Here is a 21,421-nt window from a genome sequence, read left to right as displayed (position 1 = left end):
ATGCGTTCGTCTTCGTCGAACATCGTTGCCCTCGGTTGGCATCCTCGGGCAAGGTTTCCTAGGCGGCCTTCATGGCGGTACGCTTGACAACACGTGTGCTCCGTAACTGCCGCAATTTGTGACTGCGACATGCCTCTGTCATAGATGGTAACTGTTTGAATATATACGCTCCGCCAAAGGTATGCCTGGTAGGGCTAATACACTTTGAAATGCCGCGTGAATAGTTATGTCCTTTTGTAAGAATTACCACAGTCACGCGATTGAAAAGGGTGAGCGTCTTTCGTGTCCAGATAAGACGGGTAACCGTCGGTCGCTGTCAGAATTTTTTCGCCGCAGAGGCTCGAAGCATAACGCTATCTATTGGCAGCAGCAACGCATCATGCGCCGTGAGAACACGGGGTGGGGTGGGGGTGGGGGGTATCAAAGGACGTCGTGTGCTTCTTCGTAAGCCTCTAAGCGGATTTTACGCCGGCGAAAACGATGATCTCGGGGACAACGCCTTTGTCCTCGAGACATCTTTTTCCCTGGCCTATCACTGACGACTCCATCGTAACGTTGACCGATTCCCGTTCATATGACGGCGCTACTTAGCCGGCTTCGGTTGCGTGGGGACATTTGGCGAATGGATGGATGAATCGCGAGGTTTTACGCGCAAGAGAACAATCTGCTTATGAGGCTCCGTGGCAGGTTGTTACGCCCACACAGACATCAACGCGAGCACAAGAAACGAATAGAAATCTTGCGCACCAGGTACTGTTCCTTGAATCGCTCACACTTATCGTGCATATTTCCCATTTCGCAGAGCGTAAAAGATTGCAAGGATAGAATTAAAGATGTGATGGAGCAGTAAAACCATGAAACTACAGCAAAAACACGTGCCTCGAAGGCATGGCGCAAATTACCGTACTGTGCAATACTTATGTTTCAATAATACTGCAGTGTACACAATATGAAGAATACAGAAGATAAACTGAAATTCGCTGTGTGCATCTAAAACGCTCAGTCACGAGACAGTAACAATATCTCGCTCCGTCTTTTCAATAAACTTGTGAGGCACAGCGTCATTTGGGGGAAGGGGGGATGGGAGCCTCGAGTTCAGCAGCGCAGCACCACAGTCTCCGACTTCAGCAGCTCGCCTCCTTAGAGACCTGTCCCTACGGATATTGGCCTTCGTGGCCACTCGAGTCGACATAGTGAAGTATCCGGCTGCCTATACAGCCCCAAACTACATAACCGCATGTGCAAAATGGTCAACGCTGAAAGAGTTTGCGGGCTCTTGTTCTTTTTGTTTTCTTTTTCCTTTTCTCCTGCGTTTTCCTTTCTTCCCTTTCTTTTCGTAGTAAGTCCCCTAGATTGGTTCTCTGTGCCCATTCTTCCCGTTTTCCTGAGCCCGCAATATGCAGCGAGCACCTTAACTCTGCTCCGAAACATTACGCCACGCTATAGCACGTCGCGAAAGAACGCGAATTAAAAATCTATGGGCACTTTGCTGAGCTAAACTGCGATATTCTAGTTCGCTTCCTTCATTTTGTGCCAACATTCCTCATGTACAAGTAACCAAAAACTTTCCAAGCCCACCGCTTTCTACCATTTCTCTGAAACGCTCCTCCAACTCTGTTTTGCCGCTAGCTTCCCTGCCCCCGAATGACGTTCATCCCATGTCACCCTGTACGCCCTTATTTGATGTATTTCTGCGTGCTCCTGAAGCAAGCCTACCTACCCCACGTTGCTTAATTTCCAACCTTGCTCGAACCTCTGATGCTCTCATGCACGGGACCGCGTTGCCAAAAGTGAGAATAGGAACCATCACTCCTTTCCAAATCCTAGCTCTCACCAGTTCGTAACTATCTTAATTCGACAGTGCCCTATTTTTCATCACAGCTGCATTCCTGCTAGCGTTAGGCGTTACATATTTTTCATGTTCCGTTAGGTACTCAGCCATATTTTTGATCTAGACGCCAATATATTTGTACTTATCCACTACCTCCACCGTAACATCCTGTATCCTATGCTCGCCGCCTTGATTATCATTAAAATGCATTACTGCAGATTTTTCGTTAATTATCTTCAACCTTAATCTATCTCCTCCTTTACCGCAGATATCCATCAACCAATGCAACTCTTTGTTGTCAGCCATAAGTACAATGTCGTCTGCGTACATCGGTCCTGGTAATGACTGTTCAGTGCATTCACCTTGCTTGAAAAAAGAATGGTTGAAGCCAAGTTAGTTCCTCTCTAATTTGGTCTCTAATCCTTGTAGATACCACATCAACACAAAATAAAAGCCAGTTACACGCACTGAAAGCTGTCAAAACAGCGCAGCATAGTGGTCATTTTCTCAAGCTTGAACTCGTTTTTAGTGCGATTTTCATGAAAGTCTTTTGTCTCGGTGTCATCGTTTTGCTGGATTCGAGCTTCGGTTCCGGATTGGGCACACTCTTCATTTGCGTGAGGTTGTGATCAAACCACAGTCTGTCACACACCCCGCAGCTGTGGCCGCACTCACCGTCTGGGAATTCTCTCTTGAACCGTCCACCGGCACCCTCCGTGGGAGGAATTTCTCTGCGTCGACGTCTCTGTTCGGCCTCTTGCTCTCGAAATCGGGGGTTAGTGTGCCTCTGCTGGCGCTTGGCCTGGGTTGTCTTCTCTTGAAAGTGGAGGTAGGCTTGCCTCCACCGGCTCTTGACCCGCGTTTCCCGTTCCCGATCCTCGACGGTAGCGGCTTTCCTCCGTCGGGGCTTTGCTTGCGCTTCTTGCTCTCGAAGCTTGGGATTTGCGCGACGTCGGCCCTGCCGGTCTCGTGCGAGCTCCCGCTGCCGCTAGCGCCCAGCGGAGTCCATGGGCCGAAAGGGCGCGCGCCGGCGACACACCTGCTCCTATACCCCTCTCGTCCCCCTCCCTCGCCGCGCGCTCTGCCCCCTGCACCCCTGCGTGACACCAGATAACGGACGGCGAAGGCTCGACATAGAACAGCTCCGCTGTTAAAAGGTGACAGAGGGAACCTTTGCCTAAACCCCCACTGTATCTTTAAAGGCTCAGATAGCTTTTTTCCCATTTTGTAAGCACCTTGTTACTTTTATAGATATCTTTTAAAAGATTATCTACTCCATCTTTCCCATCTAGTGTGCCCGGTATGTCCCACACTGACATAGGCTCCCATGGTATCCAGAAATGCTAGCCATAGGGGCCTGTGTCTCTTTTCTGCTATTTCGATGCACTGCGTTAATGAGAAGAGATTGTCATTTAACTTCCTTTGTTTTCGCAACCCATTTTGTAGTTCCCCCAGCACCTCCTCGCTTTTCACCCATGCCTGCAGTCTGTCTTTTATAATTTGCATCAGCGCCCTGTAAACCATTGACGTCACTGTTATCGGACGGCAGTTTATGTCGGTTTTGCCCCCCCCCGCCCCATTTCCCTTATATATCATGCTCATCCTGCTTAGTCTCCACTCATCAGGCGCTTTACCATCCATTGTCGTTTTTCTCAACACCTCTCTTAAAGGAGTACTGACACAAAAATTTGAAGTCGAGATAACTTGTGAGATCGATTCAGTGGGTCACACACACATCGTGTGTAAAATATCACCGGCGAATATCGCTTAGAACATATTTAAAATCAATTTTAAAGTACATGCGCGCAGCCAACCGTAAAACAGAGCACCTCGCGACATTGACATCACCCGGGTCTGTAAATAGCCAAGGAAACGCTACGTCATGTGGCTACGTCACGAATTTTCGTTGGCTGCCATGCGGCTTTACACGTGCTCTTTACACGTGCTCGCCGTCGCCGGCCGCAATATCCGAATCACTGCTCTCCAATGGGTCAAATTGAAAGCGATTGGCCACGTCTAATACGGCGGCGACTCCCACATGCAGGAAATCGTCGCCGCTGGACGACGAAAACGAGGACGACGACGACGATGATGGCGAGGACATGGCAAACCACGTGCAGGCGTAGCAGACGACTAGCAACACGAAGCTCGCGTGCCGGCGCGCCGCACGCTGGCTGCGCGGCAGAGCATACGACATGGCTTTTTGCGAACACGTGACCACTTTGTTTACACTCCCGGTGGACCGTTTCGTTGCTCTCTGAAACCGAAACTTGGACTGGTCGCTACAAAAAAGACTGCAGATAATTACCTGTCGCGCTCTGAAGTAAATGAGGTCTCGTGCCGTGATTACTGGGTCATTAACTACTTATTAAAGCAGAAAAAACCACATGGATTTTTTTGTGTCAGTACTCCTTTAATCCTTGCTTAGATTTTGGGCCCAATGTCTTTATCAACATAACTGGGATGCCATCCGGATCTGTCGACGTGCTACTAGGATCTCTCTTTTCCGCCCTTTCCCATTCACTTTGTTCAAGTGGGGCCACTGCGCTAACCGGTCTATCCTCGTCTTATAGAGTACAGGCAACGTTTCGTCTTTTAAATTTTTCTGTCATCCTTGTTCTTATATGTTCCATTGCTTCATCTCCTCTTAGCCGAACACCTCGATCTGTAACTGTGAACATCTGCTCTAGGCTAGTGTTATTACTTAAGAAGTTGAGATGTTTCCGAAATGTCTTAGCTGCTTTTCTATTCTTTTTGTTTACTTCTGACAGGCATTGGGTCGTCTTTCCTCTAATCTTCTCAATGATCACATGGGATGCTTCTCCACTGGCGCTTAAGAAGATATCCAATTTTCTGTCTACATCAGCTTCTGGTTCACCCCTATGCTTAGTCTATCTGTGTTCCCTGGACGTTTCTCTATGGCCTTCTTAACCTCCTCATCCCACCGGCTCTTGGGTTTGCACCTTCTCTTCCTTTGGGCGCATGACTCGTACCTTAGCACGCTCTAGCTCATAGGGCCGTGAAATTTGCATATGTCCATCCTGTTTTAATATGCTCAGAATTTACTTCCTCATTTTGTTAAGTTGCTATTTCCAGCTCCTCTTCCGAGTAAAAAAAATATCGTCTGTTTGTTGCTTCCTTCCTGCTTTTGTTTACCGGCTTGCAACGCTCCGGCGGCGCCACCGCGGAACACAGACCGAACGACTGTCGGCCGGAAGCAGCCTCCATGCGTCACCAATCCTCTCGCCCTCGGCGTATACCACAATGCACCAGCTCGCCTTCACGTGAAGCCATTTAAACTTCGTAAAGTAGCGACACTCTCCTCCTCCGTCTTCACTCCTCCTTGTTTCTCCTCTCTTTCACGCTCCCTCCTCGACCGTGGCGCCGCCTACACTGCTCGAGCGTAGCAACGGCGCCCACATGCGCTGCTCGCCACTCCGTGGACGCTTCTCGAGCAAAAATGGCGCTGATGCACGGCGTGAGGGCCCACGTGATGCTATTAGGCCAATAGCGACGCGGCGTCGGCCTCGGCCAGAGGAGGAGGAGGAGGCGGGAGGAGGAGGCGGCATTCTTCAAAGCGTGGCACTAATTTACGAAGTTTAAGGGGTTTCACCTTCACGAGCGCTCACCGATGGCGCCACAAGTGCAGGGAGCCACGCGCTTCGAGTATCGCGTTTAATTTGCTGAGCGCTGTACGTAACTCGTTTCGTGTTTGGGCGGCAGACAGACATGGCAAAACAACACAAAAAGCGACAGGAATTGTCGGCTATAGCACCCTCGTGCTGTATCACGGCGTGAAGGTGCTGAGGCTACTGCATGATGTGCATAATGGGGCGTTCACCTTGCAGGCAGAATCGACGTCTGTCTTTGTGTTCGAGTATTTCCTATCGCTCGTGATGTCTGAAAAAATATGTAGGCGCTAATACTCAAGCGCCGAATGCATTAGTATTTTTGACGGGCTTTTGTATTTTGCGATGTCCAATATATTGGCTATATATTGAACTACAGTACTTTCGCAAAAAAAAACAAAGAAACAAAGAAACAAACAAATATGCAATCTCTCATCGTTGCAGTGAGGAGATGGTTGTGGACGAGATCGGCACAGGCTCGCTGTGTGACGTAATGCTCGCTCCTAGTTCATTTCCTTCCTCCACCACAAACAGCAACCTTAAAATCCTCCTCACTCTCAGCTTCCGTTCTCCGGGTCCTTCTGTTTGGCTGGAACATTGCGGATGAAGTTAAGAAATATGTCTACGCGCCTGCGCTAATTTACGATAATATTTCTCTGGTAGCCTCCTCTCTTGGACCCTGTCAGAGGATTAGCTTGCCCAGCTGTGGAGAAATGTCTACTTGCTTTAAGGCGATTTTCTCGAAACAATCTTAGCATATTTAATTTTTTTCCCTTCTTTTGATTCTGCCCTCGAAATTTCTGTTGTTTTTTGTAATAAATCAACGTCTTTCCCAATGCGATTCGACCCTTGACCTATCCCCTGCAGTGGGTGCATGCGACATTAGTAACGGAAAATTAAGCCAAACACCAATGTATCATCGATAAGAAATGTATCCTTGCTCAATTTCCTACACTGACTATTTCTTCTATGTCCTCTGACTTACAGTTATTTTCTCACATTGGAAAGTTTTACTTGCGGGTGCTCTCTTTTTAATATTTTTTCTCGTCTAGACACGTTTCTGAGCTTTCTCTCGGTCCTGCATGTATATTTTGCGCACGATCCAGCCCTTTCTTTTGAGCGCGTGCGGATCGATTTAATGTCACAGCAGCAGGCGGTAGAAGAAAAAGAAAGCGACGCGTTCGAACGCCATCAGTAATGGACGCACCAAGCAAAACCCCGCGTAAGAGCAACAGCTACGATGGCACAACGACAGGCGTGGAAGTTTCCCAGAAGGCACCGCAAGTCCCACCGCCCGCGCCTGCGCCAGAAGTCACGTCCCGAGACAAGTCTCAGCTTAGCAAGCCGACCTCCGTCAAGTTACTCAGACTGGCGGTATGCCTGGTCCTGGTTGTAGGGCCCTTCCTCCTCGTGATACTCCTCTCCCATGTGCTGGGAGGCTCCAATAGGGCCCACCTGACAAACCGCGCGACAGAACAGTTCTGCTGCCCCAACGAGCTTGAGACGGTGCTCCGTGGCATTAATTCTAGCGTCGATCCTTGCGAAGATTTCTACGGGCACGTGTGTTCCAGGATAGACGCCGGCGAAGTTGAACACCTGTCTCCACTTTTCCGGGTCATTCAGCAGCTGAACCTCGTGGAAGTGGCTGGTCTTGCGGAGACCACCAGTGCTGCCAGCGAGATGCTCGCTGCTCTGAGGCGAGGACTGTGGGACGAAAAGCATAGTCCCGAAGACATCGCCCACTACGTGACGGCAATCGTGGAGGCCGGGACTCCGGCGCCGCGAATGGACTTGCTTCGCATGGCTCGCTTCTTGGCGCAGCTGTCACTCAGGTATGGCTTACCCTCCGTGGTTTCGTTCGAGGTGTCCGAGGCAGGTACAGTTTTGGCCGTTCGGACGAACGGCGGCTGCATCTCACAGAAGGCGCACGAGGACATGCTGCGGTTCGCCTTGGAATCTTTTAACAAAGCACTTAACACGAGCGTTACCATGGATGAGCTACACCAGATTGAAGAGAACGTGGCCGCACTCCGTGAAAATAATAGCTCGGAAGTCCTGTCTCAAGACATATATAGCTCCCCATTTTTCGGCTTGCCAGAAGGTGACTGGACAGCGATATTAAAGGATCTGCTGCTTCCGTTGCATCCAAACGCGACCACTGTTGAGACTCAAGACGACGACAGCCTAAATGACCTCATGAACATCCTTGCTAACGCTTCTCTTCAGTCAGCCACGGTTGCCTACGCAGTTGTATGCTCAGCCCTGAAGACGCATGACGTGGTTGAAGCAGTCGCGCTTAGGCCTGACGCACAGTCGCTAAGCACTTCTTGTCAGGCACTGGACATTTGTGAAATCGAGCAGGCGTATTTGGCCGACGTGGTAAGCACTCACCGCAAGAACGAATATGTCACAGCCCTCTTCGCTAAAATGCGAGATAATGTGATCCGGCAGGCTCATGCCTCGTTTGGCGGACTGTCGGAAGAAGAGATCTCCTCGAAGCTGCAAGGACTCAGACTGGTGCTTCCGGAGCAAATCGTCGTCCCCGATATACCCATTCCGACCGTGTCTGAGAGCTTTGCAGCCAACTTGATCGCTGCGCGTTCATACGTATTCGAAGCTAGAAGGGCAAAAATAGCACGCAAGATACCCAGCATCGACAGCCTTTTCCTTCCCGCCATGGTAAGAAGGGGCGATGCCGCCTACGTCCCCATAAACCTGTATGCCCTCCTGCAGAAACACGTCAAGCGAGTCGTCGCGCTAGACCTTCCTCTCCTGGGTGTGGATATGGCATCTCACCTGTGGTCTTACTTGCTTGAACAGTCGTGGCCTACAGAGACGACCCACAGCATAGAGGCTTACAAGACATGCTTCAATGGCACAGACAGCGGGGACTACCGGAACACAGCGATTACCGCATTAGGTGTCGTGTCAGCTATCGACGACATGATGGCGATCGACTGGAGCGTCGTGAGCACCGTCAACGAGGCGCAAATGTCGGTGGGACGCTTGGTTTACCTGATGTGGGCGTACGACAAATGCGCCCCGCTTCGGATAATGGGGACGTCCGTGGATGTGAACGTGGTCCTCAGAAACTCGCCGGCATTTCGCCCTGTTTTTGGTTGTCCGCACAGTGCGGCAATGGCTCAGCGCACCTGCTGCTTGGGGACATGTTAGCCGATCGCCCTGGCTCAGAGAAACAGTCAAATTGAATAAAAGACCTCGGCTTAAACCGACCGAAACCGCAGCTTGTTGTCTTGTATATCAGCGAGATGGGAATAACTTTGATACCTTGTGAACGCAAAGATCATAGACGTAAAGTTCATACTCGCGCTTTAAATCTGTTAAGTGCGATGCATGCCATTCTATAATAAATTAACTCGGTTCAATGTAATGACTCTATCACTGGACGTCGGCGCGCCCTCTTTCGCTGGTAAACCGGCCGTCGCCGCTCTGTCTACTCCACGCACCTGCAGTGAAAATTTCATCGAGACTCGAGTTCTGTAGACTTGCGAATGCGCATGCTTCAATTTAGAATGAACATACAAGTTGTAACATATGTGGTTCTTACCAGCACTAGGGATTTCTGCCACAAGTAGCTCATGAGTAATGTCTCGTATTCCTCCCCCCCCCCCTTCCCTGATAATTTCGTCACTGTGTAACTTAGTGGCGTGGCTTAGGAGCTCTGTTTTGCTTTTGGGAAGACTGAAAATACATCCGCCATTGTCTAATACAAGCATGTCAACACCGCCATTGTTACTGTGGATATCAACGTGTGCAACGAGGTTCACTGTCATTTCCGCAGTGTATTCAAAAACACTGCCCAATGACCGTAACAGTGCCCAGTGAGGTTTTCTAAATGTACGCTCACAGACGAAGCAATCAAGTGAATGAGTATTACTGTATTATATGCGCGTTTCAGCTGCATTGGCAGTGTCGCCGTAGATAATGATAATCGTCTCATCTCTAGCAGTAATCACCATGCAAACCTGCCAACGACCATAAGTATTTTGCAGGTAGCTAGCTACGACGTTGACCGGTTCTTTGACTATTTCGATGAGTTCGAACAGGTGCTCATTGTGGAGCTAGGAAACGCTGAGGGTCAGAAAGAGCGTTGGCTTGCCTACCTACTAGGTAATTACAACACATTTCATCTGTGTCCAGTAGTATACCCCTGTCATACGCGATCATAGAGCTGCTCAAGTAAACCCGAGAGGAACGCAATGTCCCAGTTGAAGCACTTCTTGGCGAAGCTGCGGTCTTCCAAGGGATTTATGTTGCATCTGTTATGCTATCATCGCCGCTTGAGCGATAGCGGTGGCGCGACTATCGCGACAGCTTGCTATATTAGCCCAGTCATGCGGCCACCGGACCGCATTCCACTACAAGCCGTCATGGAATAAACCACGTTTGGTTCTGCTTACGCCTCCTCCTTCGGCTGCGGTTTTCACCCCGTGAAAACACTACAGCGTCGTTGAGAGGAATAAGCGCGGATAGAAACGATGTGGACAGGAGAGACGCTCAGGCAGGTACTGAACATCTATCCTGCCCACAGTCTGTCTGTCTGTCTGTCTAGCCACGTGGCGTAGTAGACACTAGACAGACGGACAGACTCAAGATGCCTGAAGTTGGCGAAGAACGCGTGGCATTTTTTATGTTGTAGTCGCACACTTTAGCGTCACACATAGAATTCACATTCAGACAAAAACATTTGAAAAAGTTCTTGAGTTAGACGTTCTGAATGCGTTTAGCAAAATGGACTCTGGTGACACCAGTAGTGGGTTGTTCCGCAAACAGAATATGTACTAGTCTATTTCAGGCGCTTATGCTATGTTTAGAAGAAATTCTATTTTAATCTTATCGTAGACCAATATTTATATTGCAGTTGCACATAAACTAGTTGCCACATTGCACAAAATGATGTTCAATATATAGTGTACACATTGGTGAGGTGCAATGATGATATGACTTTACATAGCTTTGTAGCGATGCTATGAGATGTGCATGTACAAAGATGATCATGCATGCCAGAGCACACAGGAATCACGGCCACCTACATACATGTATATTTAGTAACTACTTTTGATGGCCTGGCTACAAGCACCGTGTTGGTCGTAAATTAGGCCATACGCGTCCATCAGCCACTGGCAGGAAACGGCATAACCATAGTCGAATGAACTTTTCCAAGAAAGAACCCCTCTGACAGAAACGACAGTAGCTCAGAGTAGAGGCAGGTAGAGCCTCCCCAGATGTGGAAACAGATCGCGGCGACGATGTTCCGCGGCAACTGCCTCGCACCGAGTTCGCTTCAGACAAAAGGCCCCAGCAGCAATTAAAAGTGCCGTGAAGCGGCCATGTGAGTAGCGACCAGATGTAATAAAGCGGTTAACTCCAAGGCCACAGAAAAATACCCTAGCAACGACGCATTGCAGCAGCACATGCTTGTTGTATTCTTGAAGGAGACGATAAGGCCCAGATTCTTTAGCGCTTCCCATAGAGTCGAAGTTGCGCACCTATCATGCTGTGCACTCCCCCTTAACTAACCCTCAGTATCAACCTGACCAATCTTGTGCGTTTGTATTACGCATTTCATGCATCATACCATGTACACAAAGGAGAAGTAAAACGTATTACACATTTTGGTGTAGGCGCTTACCTTTTAATCTGTTGTTTTTGGTAGCAGGATGCTTTTGATACTATGACTAGGCAGCTACGCCGCCGAGTTCGAACAGCGGAGCGTCGAGGCGCGCCCGCTTGGCTTTGTCGTTTTTGCAACTGAACGCACTGCGCGTCGCCCGCGTCTCTGGGCAGCGCCTCCTCTATTTTAACGCGACAGCGTTAAGCAGCTCGTGTCGCAGAAAAGCCGGTGTCGTCGGCGTCTGCGGCGTTGGCCGTGAGCGATAAATCCCGGCAGGCACTTCATGAATAAAAAACAACTTGCAAGGTGGGCTGTGTGGGAATCGAACCAGGGTCTCCGGAGTGTGAGACGGAGACTCTACCACTCAGCCACGAGTTCGATGCTTCAAAGCGGTGCAAAAGCGCCTCTAGTGAACGCGGTGTTGCCTTAGAAACGAGCCGTAGAAAGTTATACTGCGGTGTATATCGGTAATTATGAACATGCAACTTACAGAAGTTGCAGTTACACGAGTAGCGAAGTGCGTTTCCGCTACTTATTGCGTTTCTCTGGAGAACTCGTGACCCTCCGTGCTAGGGCTGCGTCGCAGATACTGTGACACTACGCGATGCTGCAATGGCGTGAACGAGCGCCTTAGCGCCCACATAACTGCTGTGCGTGAATATCGGTGCATGAATGTCAAAGTGGGCTCCCCCGCTTGTCTTCACTGTAATAGTGCAGAAGAATTACATGCTCCATTGAGCGAAAATCTGTCAGCGTAAGTCGGCGCGACCGAAATATGGCACCAAAAATGGCCGACGGCGAAAAGAGCAAAAACGCGTAATAAATGCTCGGATTGACGTCAAATTTCTCAGGGAGGTTCTTGTAAACGAAGTAAATGGCTTTCAGATGGAAATATGGTAAACTTCGGTCAGGGTGGGAATCAAACCCGGACCTTCGGGGAGCGAGATGAGCACGCTTCCCAGACGCTACGGCGGCTCTACGGTCCTGGCTGTTATTACGGTTGGCGTGTAGCACCCCGTGCAAAAAGGATGCTCGACCACCATGCCTCATCGAAACGAAGTTGTGAATTCCTAATTCGCCATGGTTGTCTCGAGTGGATGACCGGTCTGGCAGGTCCCCGCAGTGTTCACAGGCCTCTTTGTTTGTGTGCACCCTTTCCGCGAACTAGACAGGGCCCCCGGGCTGCCGCCAGCGGAGACACGCTCGTGAAGACATCAACTGGCACAATGGATCAGCCGCCTATCCACAACCAGACGCCCTTTCCACGAACTGTCAAACTCTACAGGAGAACTTCCGCGAACCAACGTCGCCTAGAAGAAAGGCTCAAGCCGCCCCTCCCGGACCTACAGGCTCACTGAAAGTTGAGGCTGCTGCAAAGCCTCGACGAGGGCTTACCACGTCAACTGGGAGAATGGACCAGGCGCCCTTTCCGCGAACCAACGTCACCTAGAAGAAAGGATAAGCGCCTTCGATCCCGGACCTGGGGGCTTGGTACCTACGGAGGCGGGCCCGTACCGGCTCACTGAAAGTGGGAAACGCCCATCCACAAACCAGAATCAGTGCCTGTCACGTGACGTTGACGTGAGCAAGATCCCGCCCATAATTTTAGAGAGCCTATTTAAAGGGGCTCCCCAATGTACTTTGACACTTCATTCTCTTCTTCTCATCTTTCACTATCCATTGAATAAACCGTGCAAGTTTCGCACTAGAAGTCGTCTAGTCCTTGCCTGGTTGCCATGGTCTACCGGATACCTGCACCCCACCGACAACGCTACGCTATAAAGTCGGTCGAGCTTCGATAAACAGGCGTCGCAAGAAATCGGCAGAGGTGGAGTACGCTGCCCTGGAGAACGCAGCACTGTCTCGGTGTGCCCACGTCAGTACTATGCACGTGATTGTTTCAGTAGCCTAGCACCTGGTGTGTACAGCATTAAACCTAAACACGGTATGAAAAAAGTTTGCGATCCATCTCTACGTCGCTTCCTCCCCCATAACTAGCTGTTTTCACGTGCTGTTATTGACTTCATTCCAAAATGCTGTCATTCCTTTTGATTGCATAGCTGTTTAGTCTACATATTTCTTTAGTTTCCTTTCTCTGCAATTTTTTTTCTCTGCGTCATTTTGACAGGTTCTCTACAACACCTGTATTTCCTTTTTTTTATATTTCTGTAGTTTTTAGCAGTCTGCCAGGTGCAGGGCTCAAGCTCTTTGCGGCTTTGATAGGACTGATTATTATTGTATTAAAACTGACAAGAATAAACATGTTAATCTATCTATCTATCTATCTATCTATCTATCTATCTATCTATCTATCTATCTATCTATCTATCTATCTATCTATCTATCTATCTATCTATCTATCTATCTATCTATCTATCTATCTATCTATCTATCTATCTATCTATCTATCTATCTATCTATCTATCTATCTATCTATCTATCTATCTATCTATCTATCTATCTATCTATCTATCTATCTATCTATCTATCTATCTATCTATCTGAGGCGTGCGCAATTACGCACGTCACGTCGCAGCCACTGACTAAAGGTGTGGCCTAGTGCGAGCGCCATTGGGCATGTGATGGTGCAGTCGCTGGGAAGATGGCGCCACGTCATGAGTGCATAAAGTGAATGTATAAAATAATATATTCCCCTATGATTACAATATTCCTTAATGCGAAATTTGAGCGCAGCCCTAACGTATGTTTATTTCGCGTCTCAATATTTTCCACTATCATTATATACGAACGTATTTTTTATTTTTTATTTCGTAATTCAGGGAGCACCGACGTCTCTCACATGGGCTCCCGCTTTTCGTGCTTCTCACCCCGGAACAAGGCCAGTGACGAACCAAAGTTTTGCACCGGTGCGACCGGCAAGACGAAAGAAACCGGCGGACACTAGCCGCTTTCGGGTGAGTGCCCCGTATCACAAGATATCAAGCGTTATTCCCAAAGACCGCCCCCACGCCCGGTTAAGCCTAACGCCAGAACCAGCTCCGCGCGCCGCGCGCCGCGTGAGCACGAGCACACGAGCGCTCGCCCACGCCGCGGCGAAGAGCCCCTACGATGAGCCGAGCTGCTGCAAGCAAAATGTCAAACCAGAAAGAAGATGAAGCAAATGCTATGCAAACAGACCGGACGGAAGAAAACACCGGGGAAGGTACCTGGAACTATGACCCAGAAAGCGGCCGAACAATCGAAGCCGAAAGCGCCTGGATCACAAGAAACAAGAAAGCCAAGAAGGACACCTTGAATTCAAAGACGCCGGCAAAAAAACCAACCGATGAGCAAACGCCAAATGCAGCACCTTCACACCAACAACGCAGACCCAGGATGCCGCCCCTGCCGCTTGACGACTTTAAGATCGTCTACTGCCCGCAAGCAGGTCTCGACCTCGCCAAATGGAATACCGTCGCAGTCGTGCACGCCATCGGTAGAGCGAGTGGACTATCACAGCAGGACTTCAATGACAAAGTACGCGTGCAAGTACAGAGAATCGAAAATTTAATCATCGCAAGCACGGCCGACAAGGAAGACGCAAAGCTGCTGGTCAGCATCAACAGAATACAGCTCGGAGGCACTTACCACAACGTCAAAGGCAACATACGAACTCCTGACGACGTCTCCCGAGGCGTCATCAATGGCCTCATACCAGGAACAAGCACCGCAGAACTTATGGCAGGAATCCGAGCACCGGCGCGTTACACCGTTCTTCATGCCCGAATGATGGGTCAGTCGACCGCGGCAGTCGTATTCTTCGAGGGACCGCACGTTCCCTACTACATCATCTTCCAGAGCGTAGACTTCCGCTGCAGACCATATCGCAAGTCAGTGCAGTACTGCCGCACCTGTGGCAACATGGGACACCGCCAAGACGTCTGTCCGAAACCGATCCCAGATTTTTGCTACAAATGCGGCAAGACTGGACTACCAAAAGACCATGACTGCACACCGACCTGCAAGCTCTGCGGAGAAGCGCACGAAACCGCAAGTACAGAGTGCAAGAAGAGACTGAAGCCAAGTCCTCCACCCTACAATATACGCCAACAGCGCCTTAACAGACTACAAGAAAGAGACAACCACTGGAACTCCAGCAGTGAAGAGTTCCCGGAGCTGGGCACCTCGGCCACCAGCTCGAGCAGTGTCAGCGCGAGCAGCTCCCCTAGACGCAGCAGCTCCAAGCCAATACTGCGAAGTGCTTCGCGCTCACGTTCCCGCTCTCGCTCCCGCTCAGTCAAGCGCGCGAGCTACGCCGACGCGGTAAGCGGCTCGAGCGACTCGGGTGGTACGAGCAGCTTGGATGCATCGGCCCAAGCCGCAGTCATACGGGTCCTAGAAAACAAAAAGCAGAACCAGCAGAGCAAACTGGAGAATCAGCACAGCCAATTGCAAAGCCAGCAAAACCTCATAGACAAGCTACTCCGCAGTCAACAGAAACAACAAGAGCTCACCGATAAACTGCTTCAAAAATGCAAAGAGCAACAAGAACTCACAGACAAGCTGCATCAAAAATGCCAGGAGCTCGAAAACATAAACAGAGCGTCGGGAACGACGTTGACTAAGGCCGACGTTGAAGCCATAGTAGATGCAAGGTGCCTGATATTTCAAGAAGCCTTTATGAAGAACATTCACGCCACACTGGAAAAAGTTGTACAATCAGCAGTCGAAAAAACAGCCGCTACCTTCGAAAACAAGATCGCCACGTTAAACGCCAAAATAGATGGGATCGCACCACAGCTCACCAATTTTATTGCGCACGTAAAGAACAACTACATCACCAAGGCACAGCTCGACAATTCGCGCCCCACGAGTCGGAAGAAGGCACGGGCGAACAGCCACAGCGATTCTTGCTCGGTCTCGCCCACTCGCGATCGCCGACGCGAATTCCAATCCATCGACGATGGCGATTCCTAACCACAAGGCAAAGAAACAGCATTCTACTATACGCATATGGCAATGGAACTGTCGATCATACCGCCCTCGACACGCCAATCTACAAGAATTCGTCAAGCTGAATCAACCCGACGTCATAGCACTACAAGAAACGAATACGCAGAATGTCCGACTGCAAGGATACGCCACATATGCACAAACCCGACGAACTGCCATACTGGTGAAGAAAACTCTGACAGCCCAAAAACATGACATAGAGAACACCCAGATCGAACACACCTTAATCGAGGTTTTACCGGAACGAAAGACGCAGAAAAGCCTATTCGTGGCCAGCGTGTACAGCCCGCCTCGCGACCAGCTACCGGATTTCGATCACTTTGTACGAGAAATCAGGAAATCCACGAATGGACACCAACTCGCCATAGTGGGTGACTTTAACGCCTCGCACACGGCATGGGGCTATCCTACCACCACAAAGAAGGGTGCTAGAGTGCACGATGCCGCACAGCAACACAGACTCACCCTCTGGAATGATCCCTTCCAGACCACGAGAATTGGAAACAGCGTCTCCAGGGACACAAACCCCGATCTTACCTTTACTGCGGACGTCCCCTGGGCAGAGTGGAGTCGACTCCTGGAAACCTTAGGCAGCGATCACCATATCCTCCAATTAGATGTAGCACACACCCGTAAACAGACCAAGACCGGAATTGCACGGCTAACCGATTGGAAATCCTTCAGGGACAAGCTAGATTCCGGAGCAAGCATAAGTGACATTGACGAGTGGCTCAAAAATGTATTAGACGCAGCAGAACGTCACACCAAGATCATACGACTTGATGCCGATACACCCGCGGTCGACGCGCACCTCCTACATCTCTGGGAGGCAAGAAGTGGCCTCCTGAAGAGATGGAAGCGACAAAAGCTTAACAGAAAGCTAAAAACACGCATCGCTCTCCTTACCAAGCAGGCTCAAGACTATGCGGAACACCTCGTCAGGCAGAACTGGCACGCTTTCTGTGACAAGCTACAGGGGACTTTGAGCACGAAGAGGACCTGGCACCTCCTACGCGCACTCCTCGCCACTGAACCCACCAAAACGAAACAGAAGCAACATCTTCACAGTCTTATCCACAACCACGCCGGATCAGAAGAACACCTCCTGCGAGAACTACAAAAGAAACTATGCGGAGATGCACCCTCTACCGCGTCAACTCGCTGCAAAGAATACTCTGGAAAACCAAACCTAGAACTCGACCGACCCTTCACGGAGGCCGAAATCCACGTAGCCCTATCCAAGCTGACTAGAAATACCAGCCCAGGTAAAGACAGGATCGTTAACAAACACCTACGCAACCTACCGCAGCAGGCCACCGAGGCTCTCCTCTGTTACTACAATGAGTGCTGGGAGAAAGGAGAACTGCCTGCTGTGTGGAAACACTCGGACATCACCATGATCCCCAAGGCCAACAAACCTCTCAGCTTGGAGAACCTACGCCCGATCTCCCTCACCTCGTGCGCGGGAAAGCTTTTCGAACATATGGTGCACGACCGCATTACCCAGTACCTAGAAGACAACGACCACCTACCAGACACCATGTTCGGTTTCAGGCAGCACCTCTCAACGCAGGATGTACTCTTACAACTAAAAGAAGGCCTTCTAGATCACCTAAACAGTCGAAGCAAATACTCCATAGTGGCAATAGACGTCAAGGGAGCCTTTGATAACGTTAGCCACGACGCGATCCTCAACAATCTCGAAAGCACCGGCTGCGGCACTAGGACCTACGCATACGTCAGAAACTTTCTGATGGACCGCACGGCAACAGTCGGAATCTGCAACATCCGCAGTGAAAGCTTCCTACTTCCAAACAGAGGCACCCCGCAAGGGTCGGTCATTTCACCGCTACTCTTTAACGTAGCTATGATCAAGCTACCCCCACTACTCGAGACCATACCAGATCTGCGTCACGCGATGTATGCTGATGACATCACGCTCTGGACCAGAGCTACGAACGTTGGAAGGCAAGAAAGTAGCTTACAAGAAGCTGTCGACACCATCGAAAGCTATCTCCGAAACTGCGGCCTCCGCTGCGCCCCGGATAAGTCTGAACACCTCGTCCTGAAAGCAAGAACGAGAGGCCGACCACCCAACTACGAAGAGCCCGACCCCAGCATCACACTCAACGGGACAACAATCCCGAAAGTCGACAGCGTGCGAATACTTGGACTCCACATCCACAAAGACGGATCGGGAGCTGCCAGCCTACCGAGACTAGAACGCACCCTTTCGCAACTAACGCACCTCATCAAACGGATCTCAAGCCAAAGAAGCGGGCTCAAGGAGCAAGACACTCTAAGAATAGTACAAGCGCTCCTCACCAGCCGCATCACATACGGCACGCCGTACCTGGCTTTAAAGAATGCTGAAATAGAAAAACTGAACATCATGATAAGGAAGGCAATCAAAGCCGCCCTGGGACTCCCCGCCATGGCCTCTACATCACGTCTCCTTAAGATGGGCGTCCACAACACGTGGCAAGAGCTCGCCGAAGCGCACAAGAACAGCCAGCTGGAACGACTCAAGCTCACGCCCACAGGGAGATCAGTACTCCGAAACCTAAACTACAGCGAGACGTATGTCGCAGACACGGACAAGAAAGAGCGAATACCACCGGACGTTCGAGAGTGCATTTCCATCGCACGTGTCCCGCGTAACATGCATCCCATATATCACAAGAGTAGAAGACAGGCTAGAGCCAACGCCATCAAAAGAAGTTTCAAGCATGACCCGAATGCCCGCTACACCGATGCGGCCAAGTATCCGCATCGAAACGCGTACGCTCTGAGCGTCGTCGACTCCCAAGGCTCCGAGCTTGCATCGGCAACCATCAAGGCACGCAACCCGGAAACGGCTGAAGAAGCGGCAATCGCTCTCGCCACCACCACATGCACAGACGCAGCAATTATATTCACCGACTCTCAGGCCGCCTGCAGAAACTTCTTGAGGGGCCGCATCTCGGCCGATGCACTCAAGATACTAAAAAGACGAAGCACTCCGCTCCCGTACACCTGCGTAACGTGGGTACCCGGACACGAGGGACTAGAGGGGAACGAAGCGGCCCACGCCGCTGCCCGCGAGCACGTCAGCCGGGCTCCCCACTTCCCACGCGCTCTCGGACCCGTGACAGAAGAGGCGGAGGCCGTACCCACCAACTATTCGGCCATATTGCAGCATTACAGGCTCGAGCGTCGAGTGTACCCTCCACCGCACCCTAAACTCGACAGAGAAGAAAGCCTAATCCTTAGACGCCTGCAAAGTAACACATACACGCACGGAACGATGATGCATCGCCTCTACCCGACACTCCACGGCTACCTCTGCCCACTGTGCAACGTACCCGACACTCTGGCACACTTGCTCCTGGAATGCCCGTGGCAGGAAGGCAGCGAAATGCAACCAGAAACGCAGGCAAACGACCTGTGCGAAACGTGGGAGGCCAAGCTAACCCTCGGGGACCTGGAAGACCAACGACAACTCGTCTCCAGGGCTAAGAGGGCAGTCGAAGCCAGAGGGTTCCTGGACTAAGGAGCCCTCCCACCTTAGGGTGATACCCGGCCTCGCTCGGGACACTGTTTCGTCTAATAAACGTTTCTCTCTCTCTCTCGTAATTCATCATTAGCCTAGGAGGAGGTTCCTGAGTTACAAGATGTGTCAGGAGGACCCCCTATTAGTAATTTAACAATATAGTAATTAATACATTATGGAAACATGGCAGTGGCAGACATAAGATCACACTAAGGTAATGAAGCAGATAATCAAATACAAGAAAGATGCTTACAATAATTGGAGTTCCAGTCAAACACAAGCAAATGAAATAGATACTGTGTATCAGTAAAAAATATAGCGGCATTTCTTCGTTGCCACGGCTGTTGCTGCCAAGTGAAGCGCGGCAGCGCGGGCTGGGCGGATCATTTTTTTTTTTTTTGTAGTGCTCGTAGCGCCGCGGAGCGACCCACTTCAGTGGTAGTGCTGTGAAGTGTCACCAGGTGTCCCCAGTGATGCTGACTGGCGGTGCTGAAGGGCGTGAAGTCCACGTGCCAGGACATCTGAATGCCTGTCACCACAGCGGTGGTGGGAATCAGCGCCAGCCGATCACCGTACAGCGATCTGCGGAACCAAAATGTTTGGCTTAGCGGCGTTTCCCTCGTTACCACGGCTGCTGTTGACCGTTTAGATTAGGAAGGGAACGATGTGAGTAGCGTAGCTGGGGTGGACGATGTCTGGTGCGGCACATTGCAAACGGAGCGAAGTGTTGCACGACTGCCTCGCGAATCGGGAGATCACGAGATGCAGCGCGTGAGTGACGCTTGGGCACGATTCACAGCAGCAGCCGCAGACAGACCTACGCTCATGCAGCGCTGTTTCCATGTACTTTTCTCACGTGTTCGTTCAACCAACGACGTTGCCGTCGCCGTGAGGTTCTGTATGAGGGAAAGCTTGTGAGGGTGAGCCGGCGAATGCGGTTCCATCTCGCGTGCACGAGCGAGGAACGCGGCTCAGATGCGCGCCCTCTCTCGTCGCGCGCGAGGCAGGGGGGCTAGGCGAGGGAAGAGGGTCGTTCTTCTCCGGCGGCTGCTAGGGTGCCTCGATGTCCCCTCGTCCGCTGCTCCATACAGAGTGGAGACAACCGCGGCGTCTATTACGGCGTTCGCCACGCGAATCGCGGGCGCCGTAGTAGACACCTCTGGCGGACGCCGTAGGGACACGTTGCCGGCTCTCTTGTTTCTTGAAACCGATCTGCGATGTGACCAAAGTGCGCACCTGCGCGGGCCTCATCTTCAGGGCTATCTGCGATGTTTGGAGTGCGCGTAGTGCCAGTAGCTTCGTATGCTCTGCGATCTCTACGTTTCATTCGCGTTGAAGCGAGAGATGCATGAAGGTAAATTCGCAAGCTGCTGTTGCGATTTCTCACTACAGAATTTTGACAGCGACTTTCCGCGCTCATCGAGCGAGAACTGTTCATGTATACCTGTGCGCGCTTGACACTGTGCTGGTTAATTTAGATAAAACGCGTTGGCGGGCTAGTTTTTTGAATCCATGATGAAATGTGTAAGCGCGACTGAACAAGGACGTAGAAAGAAGCAGACACACAAAGACAGCGCTGTCTCTGTGTATGTTTCTTTCTACGTCCTCGTCGAGTCACGCCTACACTTTCTATCATTGTTAATTTATTTAATAAGTGAATATTCACAAGTTTATCCAGCCGATAAAACTACTATCTTCACTTCGTACAGCTATCTTCTAATCTGCTAGCGCCATCGATGCGTCGCCTTTTTGGGTGGGACTGCGAATCATTTTTATTGTGACGTATCCTGCTCTGTGTTGTATGCGTGATTTTAGTGAATGTATGCACTGTTCGCTTCACT

General features: G+C 50.5%; 1 protein-coding gene across 1 annotated transcript in view; it reads right to left on the bottom strand.

Moving 5' to 3' along the window:
• LOC135898851 (aldehyde dehydrogenase family 16 member A1-like) overlaps nucleotides 1-19,955 on the bottom strand; it is a 79,106-nt gene extending 59,151 nt beyond the window's left edge. The window contains exon 1 of the mRNA XM_065428026.2: nucleotides 19,834-19,955. Within this exon, the coding sequence (XP_065284098.1) occupies nucleotides 19,834-19,905 (72 nt within the window). The 5' untranslated portion in view covers nucleotides 19,906-19,955. The remainder of the gene's footprint in view (nucleotides 1-19,833) is intronic.
• Nucleotides 19,956-21,421: the final 1,466 nt, after the last annotated feature.

This window comes from Dermacentor albipictus, chromosome 10 (assembly GCF_038994185.2).
Source record: "Dermacentor albipictus isolate Rhodes 1998 colony chromosome 10, USDA_Dalb.pri_finalv2, whole genome shotgun sequence".
Taxonomy (NCBI): Eukaryota; Metazoa; Arthropoda; class Arachnida; order Ixodida; family Ixodidae; genus Dermacentor; species Dermacentor albipictus.
Note: the sequence above shows the minus strand (reverse complement) of the source record. Positions and strands in the feature narration are given on the sequence as shown.